The sequence below is a fragment of the Aotus nancymaae genome, unplaced genomic scaffold (genome assembly GCF_030222135.1).
Source record: "Aotus nancymaae isolate 86718 unplaced genomic scaffold, 86718_ANA_hifiasm-v0.15.2.pri h1tg000001l, whole genome shotgun sequence".
NCBI classification, from domain to species: Eukaryota; Metazoa; Chordata; class Mammalia; order Primates; family Aotidae; genus Aotus; species Aotus nancymaae.
In genome coordinates, this window is record NW_026988412.1 from 2135208 (window position 1) to 2143277 (window position 8070).

The 8070-nt window shown below is 52.3% G+C and overlaps 1 protein-coding gene across 1 annotated transcript; it reads left to right on the forward strand.

Moving 5' to 3' along the window:
- The first annotated feature begins 1679 nt into the window (after nucleotides 1–1679).
- Nucleotides 1680–6255, forward strand: CST5 (cystatin D). The gene is made up of 3 exons (XM_012468660.2): nucleotides 1680–1982; nucleotides 4554–4667; nucleotides 5920–6255. The coding sequence occupies exons 1-3, from the start codon at nucleotides 1698–1700 to the stop codon at nucleotides 6001–6003; spliced, it is 483 nt and encodes a 160-aa protein (XP_012324083.2). The 5' UTR covers nucleotides 1680–1697; the 3' UTR covers nucleotides 6004–6255.
- The last annotated feature ends 1815 nt before the right edge of the window (nucleotides 6256–8070 follow it).

An 8070-nucleotide genomic window follows, 5' to 3' on the forward strand; every position in this document is an offset into this window, starting at 1 on the left:
CCCGGCAATGAAGCAACTCGGGGGCTGCTGGAAAGCCACGCTGAGCAAAGGACAAAGACACACCGGGGCTCGGACTGCAGGACTCATTCCTGGGAAGCTAAGGACAGGCAACAAAGCAGTCTACAGGGCCGGATGGGGGCTGCCAGGGCGGGGTGGGCACGAGGGTGGGCTGCAGAGGAAGGAGGACACCATCTGGGACAAGGCCGAAGTTACAGGTCTGGACAAAATGGTAACACGGGTGTATGCATTTATGAAATCTCTCAGGTCAAACACATACAATTAGGCATTTTATTGTATATAAATTCTACCTTATTCAAAGTGATTTTTTAAATATTACATGAGTTTTCCAAGCAGTGCACAGAGGACCAGTGCCGGCAGCATGGCTCCCAGCGGGGAGCAGCAAGACAGGCCCGTGGGTTCCCACATTCATCTGGCGGCTGCCGCTCCCTCTCCTGACACCCCCACTGCCTGCCAGGGGTCTCCCTGCACCTTTCACCCGGCCCCACCCACAGTTATGGTGAGATTCCAGGTCATTCCTTCTCTGCTCACACTCCCTCCAGGAGCTTCCTCTTGGAGCAGGCCCACCCAGCACCACCTCAGGGCCTTTGCACTGGCTGTTCCCCCGCTGCCTGGGGCTTCTCAACCTTTCCAGTCTCATAGAGACCTCCCTGACCAGGGTCCAGTGGCACCCATCTCTGTCTAACTGAGCGACTATAATTCCCTAATCTAAATTACTGATGACCACTCCCTATCCTCCCACATACCCTAAGGGGCTGGGCTGTGCAGTACCACAGCCACCACCAGCCACTCATGACAAAAGGGCACTTGAAATGGGGCCAGTCCAAAATGACACTTGGTCTAACTGTAAAAAATACACAGGGAACTTCAAGACATTACACACACACACACAAGAATGTTAACTAGCTCCTTAAGAATAGTTCTTATGTGTTGAAAGTGTTTTGGATACATTAGGTTAACGTCGGAATACTAAAATTACTTTCAGCTTATCTTTTAACCTTTTCAAATGTGTCTCCCAGAAAGTTTTAAGTTGCTCCTGGGTTTTTGTCCCATCTCTGTTGGGCAGCAGCTCTGCAATATCATGTCCATGGCTCCATTGTCCAGACTGCCTGGTGCAGGGGGAAGCTGGTGACAGGTTTGTTTATTGAATAACGAGGAGTTATGACAAGAGAACCCAATGACCTTTTCCCAAAAGTTAATTACTTTATGTTTGGCAAAGAAGTTCCCTAGATCAGTGCAAGGGCAAGGTCATCCCGGAGCTTCTGAAGCAGGCTCCCTGGATGCCCCTCACATCTGAAGCCTTTAGGAGGCCAAGCCCTGCATTTCTCTCTTTCCTGAGGAAATGGGCAGTCATCAGGTTTCGCAGCCCAGGGAGCAGTGTCACCTCTCTGGAGTCCAGGGTGAGCCAAGCTTTTGAGCACTGGGGAAGAGGGGCAGGGCTGGGGGGAGGTTGCAGTGAGGACAGGAGTGGGGAGGAGGAGGAGAAGGAGGTGTGGGAGGAGCAAAGGGAACTTAGGGAGAGAGGGAAGTGGTTGGGGATGGAAAGGGAGATGCAGACAGAGGAGGAGGGTAGAAAGAGGAGAAGCCAGGGGCAGGGCCAGGGAGCAGGTGGGGTTGAGTGCGCCCAAGCAGGATAAAAGCACAACTGCCTTCTGGCCTGGGCTTCCTGCCTCAGGCTCATGCTTCTTTGCTCTCAGGGAGCTCCAGCTCCTTGCTCTGTGCCCCAGAAGACCATGGCCTGGCCCCTGAACACCCCACTGCTGCTTCTGACTGCCTTGATGATGACCCTGGCCGGGAGTGCCTCAGCCCAATCTGGGGTGACCGTGTTAGGTGGCATCCATGCAGCAGACCTCAATGACAAGAGTGTGCAGCGTGCCCTGGACTTCGCCATTAGCGAATACAACAAGAACAGTAAGGATGAGTACTACAGCCGCCCCGAGCAGGTGATGGCTGCCGAAAAGCAGGTGTGTGCTGCCCCCACCCCAGGGGTCCTAAGTCCCACCCTCGAGAGCATTCCTCCTAAATCAGCATTATCTAAAGCTTAGACTCATTCAGCTTTCCCTGACTGTCTGCTGCCGGCCTTCATGCCCTAGGACGCTCCCGGGACATGAGGGCATGAGTCCAGCCCTGTCTGTCCCCGGGGCCTCCTTTAACCTGCAGCAGCCACTGTGTCTGTGCCATGATGATGACATTTCCCAGGGTCCAGCAGGTGCGGATGGGACTGTACCAACTCTGGGTGGGTTTGGCACTGCTCAGGATGAGATCCAGGCCATGAGGCTCATCCTCCTCCCTGAGTCCTCTCCACAGGGGTCACACGGAAGCCTGGCCCCTTGTCTTGCAGAGCCCTGCTTCTCTCTTCAAGTCACACCATGGGCACAGCCCCTTAGGACTAGCGGCCTTCACCCTCAGGCTGGCTGACCACCCCCTACAGCCCAGGGCAGCTGAATCCCTGCTTGAGGGGAGCCCGCCTGATTCTGCCTTTATTAGCTGATGTAGAATTCGACCTCAGCCAGATGAGAACAGCAGTCACCTGAATAAGGGCAGATTGACGGGTCAGCTCTTGGAAGTGCTCGACTTTACTGCATCTTGTTAAGTCTCTAAGGAATGCCAAATTTTCTTTTTGTGATTGGAGACACGAGGTAAAATTGGTCTTGGAAGATGGAGGCTGGATGGCCCTTGGGGGCTGACTTGCGGAGTGCTGCACTTCAGGAAAAAGCAGCAGAGCAGAGGAGGGCTCAGGTCAGGAGGGAGCTTCATCAGGGCTACAGGGCCCAGCATGTCCTATGTCCAATGGCAGAGCAGCAAACAGTAACACAGCAACCACAGGGCTGTATGGCCTGCCAGCCCTTAGAGCTCCTCCACCTTCTCTTGGAAAGTCGTAGGAGTCCAGACCAGCACGTTTCTCCTCCTAAAGCTCGCTCCCTGCACACGAGGAGCACTCCCTGGTGCTGTGGTCCCTGCTGGCCTGTGCCTCCCTCTCCAGTGTGACACTCACTTGCAGTGAAGCACAGAATGATGTAGATTGTTGGGTCCTGGAGCCTGTGTTACAGAGGAGCAGACTGACACGGGAGGGATCACAGGACTTGCATGTGGTTCCACAGGGCAAGACTTAGCACCCCAGTCCCAGGGTCCCTCATTGTTAGAGATAAAATGCTTGTTCTTAGGTGCTACAAGGAAAAATTCTCATTTAGACAAAAAGTTTTATCAGTAAGGAATTTTATTTTCTGCAGAAAGGGTGCTACTCATCAGCAATCTTGCCACAAGAGCACACTGAACAAAGGAAAGGCAGGAATATTTATCTTTTACACACTGGGTCTTCACCACTGTGTCTCATCTTTGTTGGTTGGAGCTGGACTTCACAGTCTAAGCTAAACTTGATTGGGTGACAACTTACAACTTTCTTAAATAGGTAAAGGCAATGCAGAACAAAGGAAAAGAGGAAGTTGCTTGTGCAAGGACTTAGAAAGGTAATAACATTTCTAAACGAGGAAGGGGCATGGGCTGCGAGCTGGGATCTGCCTGAGCATGTTCAGAACAAATACGTTGGTTAAAGTACAAGGACATACAGTTTATTTATGTTTTGTATCTAACAGCTACATAGGATAGGGCTTAACAGAGTCATTAGCAAACACACATACACACACGGAGGCTTTGAAGGAGGTTAGTCTTTAAAAGAAACTATTTCTAACATTTATTGTTTATTCTTTAACGAGAAAGGAAACTCTGATGAGGACTTTTTACTTTCCACACTCATCCCATGCTTCACCACAGTTGTGACAGGTCATGTCTGGGGGTGGCACTGTGCAGAGAAAGGACTCAATTTTCTTCTGAAGTTGCAACTGTGAGACATGCAGGTGTTTGACTCACTTTAGAAATACTGCCACCAAAATCACACCTGGAATGCAGGCGCTAGGGAAGCAGTCTCTTTCTCATTGGCCCAAAACATCCAAGTACGTGAAGCCTCTTATTTCCTGCCGTAAATGAGCCATAAATAAATCTGGGTTAGTAGAGGGGATGAGGTGCTCTATGGGCTGAATGAGCTGGAAGTTAGCTCCTGGCATTCAGGTGACAGCCTTCCTGGGATGGCTCCAGTGTCCCTGCCCCTGGAGCACAGGTAGCAGAATTCAGTTAATCCTTCCCTGTGGGAAGGAGCATTCTCTTGGGGCTTAGACCCTGCCCTGCACACCTGGTGCCAGGACTGCTTCTTTGTCCCACCCCAGCTGGCTGCCTAGAGCTGTGCCTTCTGTTCTTGAGCCCAGTGAAGGGGGTTTTAGGTCCTGGCTTCATCTGCCCTGCTCCTGCTTCTCCTCCTACTGGGCTGCATGAGACACTTTGTTTGAGTTACTCAGAGAAAACAAGTCACCAGGGAAGCCTGGGACACGGTACCCTTGACAGTGGCTCATGTGCCTTTTGGGTGACAGTGTGGGCAGCATGAAGCCCCAGGCAAGCCCAGTGACTCAGTCACAGTGAAGTGCCTGTGTGTGCATGAAACTGACAGCATGCTGTCCCTGCCTCCTGCTCTTCCTTGCTTGTAGGTCGTGAGTGGGGTGAACTATTTCTTCAATGTGAAGTTTGCTAGAACCACATGCACCAAGTCCCAGTCCAACTTGGACAACTGTCCCTTCAATGACCAGCCAAAACTGAAACAGGTATGTGCCTGATGTGGGTCAGGGGCATCAAGCACTGCAGAGCAGCGTGTGCATGTGTGCGTGTGTGAGTGTGTGCCTGTACTCCTGCACACGTTCAGGAGGGCATGTGTGCAAGTGTGCAGGTATCTGTAGAGCCATGCATGCAAGGATGTGTTCATGTGCATAGGAAGATGCAGGTATGTTTGGCATACACGTGCAGATGTGTATTGTGAAGTGAAAAAAATGTGTTTGTGCATATGGAGTTTTGTGTGTGCATGAATGTATGTGTGGGGTGGTATGCACATGTGGGTATGCATGTGGAAAGGTTCGTGTATGTGCACACATGAGGAAGGTGCACAGGAGTGTGTGTGCACGTGTGTGGATGTATGAAGGAGTATATGGGTTCACATATAGATTCTTGTGGGTGAGGGTTGGTGTGAGCTTCTGTAAATGCTTATGTCTGTGCAGATGGAGTGGTGTAGGGAGGGGTGATGAATCTGATTTGCTAAGAGGGCTTTAGCTTAGGAATAGGGGTATGGGAGCTCCACCCTATGTGCTTTGAGGTGTTGCCTACCAGACTGGAGGAGGCAGGTGCCGGGCTGGGTTCTGGGAAGAGGCAGTTGCAGTGCTGGGATCTGGGAAGAGAGAAGGGGTTCTGTCTAATCCCAGCCCCAGGCCTCTGCCAGTAGCCACAGCCAAACTGCGCATATTAGAGGGAATTAAATGCCTGTGAGCTGAGAAACCCTGGACCTGCCCTAGCTCACCCAACACCAGCTTCTCCAAGGACCTGGGATTTCTTCTCAGGTCTCTGCTCAGGGGAGAGCCACATGTCCCTGTCATCTCCTCGTCACCTCGGGCACTTTGAGTTGCAATTTCCAGTTCCCTGGGTTCTTCCCTCTAGCCCCTCTTAGTGCTGGCCTGGGTGCTGGAGGTCGAAGGAGCTGGGGGCAGTGAGCTGCCTCCCCCTGCCCTGCACCCTTGGTTCTCCCGAGGCCTTGCACAGGCTGCTCCTCACAGAGCTGTGCTGGGGCAGGAATCCTGCAGGCTGGGTGAGGGCCCAGTGCCACCCAAGGACTTCGACCCTTGGTGGGGGGCAATGAAACAGTCACTGCCCAGTGAGGCTCGGCACCCTGGAACTTGGCAGGGGGGATCGGTGGGGGGCCCAGTGTCTCATCTCCATCCATTCTTACCCCCATTCTCGTGTCCTGTTCCTGGGCATCTTTTGCTTTAACTGTAACCCACACTGATTCTCTCTCTCTCTTTCTTTTCACAGGAGGAGTTCTGCTCTTACCAGATCTACGAAGTTCCTCAGGAGGATAAAATTTCCGTGGTAAACTACAAGTGCCGACAAGTCTAGGAGTCTGTGCCAGGTCAGCCGCACCGACCACCTCCTACTCCCACCCCTGTAGTCTCCCACCCCTGGACCGGTGACCCCCGCCCTGGGGAAGGTCTCCCCATGCGCCTGCACCAGGAGACAGACAGAGAAGGCGGCAGGAGGCCTTTGTTGCTCGGCAGGGGGCGCTGCCCTCCCTCCTTCCTCCTTGCTTCTCACAGCCCCTGTGTGCAGCTCACACACCCCCACCTCCTGCAATAAAACAGTAGCATCGCCTCCCTCTGAGTTATTGGCTATCTGGGGATGTGCACACAGGCGAGGTTTCTGCAGTTCCTTCATGAAGCCTCCTTGTTCTGTTGGTGTGCAGATTAGAGGAGCATCTGGGAGCTGACACGGCCACAGCAAGGCCATCGGAGGAGCTGCTGTGGCTTTAGGAGACCTGAGCCTCAGAACAGGGAGAGAGCAGCCAGGGGCTGGAAACCCAGGCCTTCAGCCACAGCAGCCCCTGGTGAGGAGGTCAGGGAGAGACGGGCGCCCAGGCTGCTGCCCTGGAAGCTGGACTGCTGCTTTGGTCTGAGCTCCTGGTCAGACCAAGAGGAGGGGCTGGCTGTGTCCACAGGCAGGGGCCAGGCCTCGGTGGAGCTGGCCGGGCTGTAGATTCCATCTGTGCCTGCAGAGTTGAGCAGACTCCAGGGACTCAGCTTCTCTCATCCAGTCCCCTAGACACTAAATACATAGCGATCGACGTCTGCTTCTTTCCACAAGAGACTTTAGGCCCCTACGTGGAAATAAAGTCCAAAAGAGTGTGTGTGTGTGTGTGTGTGTGTGTGTGTGTGTGTGTTTGTGTGAACTGATGGGGAGAAATGCCAACCAGATCAGAGATGGGCAAGACCGCACAGACGCTGTCATCCTTCCCGGGAGGGTATGCTCCAGGATGGGTGGTTTTGCCCTAGGAGGGTTTTGGCAATTCACACCCACCGACCCATTCTCTGGGCTTGAAGTTTTAAAACGTCCTCATGTCAAACTTAATATTAGGGATAGAGAAGTTAAAACACAAATGGAACTGGCATGCAGTGGACTGTTTTTTTCCAAGGAGGATGTTTCAATTAATAAAAGACATCTCCTTCATGTCAGCCTCATTCATGGAATAGTAGATATCTGTACCTCAAGCAGGAGGCTGCAGTCCTAAGACACAGGGCCCCACCCACGTGGTCCTTCAAAAAGAGGGGGTGCAGCCCTCAGGGCAGGTGCCTCTGGCCCGGGGCTCTGAAATACCTTCCCCACTCAGAGCTGCACTGACCAAGGGTGGCTGCCATGAACAGTGAGGGGGAAATGACAAAGGGGAAGCTGCTGAAACAGCCCTGAGGCCAACACCCCACGTGCTGCACCTAGGAAGTCAGGAGGAGAGCGGTCTGGCAGGGAGAGTGGGGAGCATCTGCTTCCATTTCCTCTCCACGACCACAGTAGTTTTTCAGCCAGGTTGTTTTTCATTGTCTCCTCCCTATGTCTGCATTTTAAAAACTAACAAATGCTATGTCTGAATGTCTGCTGATGTGGTTGATATGCCTGCATATGCTTAATAGCACATTAACTTCAAGTGAATCAGGAGGTGATTTTCAGCATAAGGGGTTTCCCCCTGCTCTCTGAGCTGCAACAGCCAATTGGTATTCAACACATTTTTCCTTGTTTTTCATGACACTGAATGGTAGATCCTCTCCCAGCTAAACTGTGAGCTCCTGGGGAGAAGAGAAGGTGTGTTCGTTCACATTCCCTAAGGAGCATTTACTAGCAAAGAGTTCACCATTCCTGTGGACACAATGATTGCAATTAGCAGAGGGACTCCAGCTGGCTTTAGAGTGCTCCATCTCTTTCATTCTCCTGTATTCTACTCCCACTGAATGTAAGGAGGAGGTAGCCTGCTGCTCAGTTACATGGAAAGTAAGAAACAACCATGAAGAGGTTGGTATATATTTAACTTCGGCACAAGCCCCGGGCATTGCATCCACATGTCAGCAACCACACTTAAACATTGAAACGATGTGCAGCCACTGATGTCATTAGGAATCTGATGAAAATCCTGGAAATGGTGTG

What these genes read in the sequence shown, in the direction of transcription:
- CST5 (XM_012468660.2), top strand. Translation starts at nt 1,698, where the DNA reads ATGCTTCTTTGCTCTCAGGGAGCTCCAGCTCCTTGCTCTGTGCCCCAG. An exon ending in TGATGGCTGCCGAAAAGCAG is followed by an intron (nt 1,983 to 4,553) that starts GTGTGTGCTGCC and finishes CCTTGCTTGTAG; the next exon opens with GTCGTGAGTGGGGTGAACTA. An exon ending in ACCAGCCAAAACTGAAACAG is followed by an intron (nt 4,668 to 5,919) that starts GTATGTGCCTGA and finishes TTCTTTTCACAG; the next exon opens with GAGGAGTTCTGCTCTTACCA.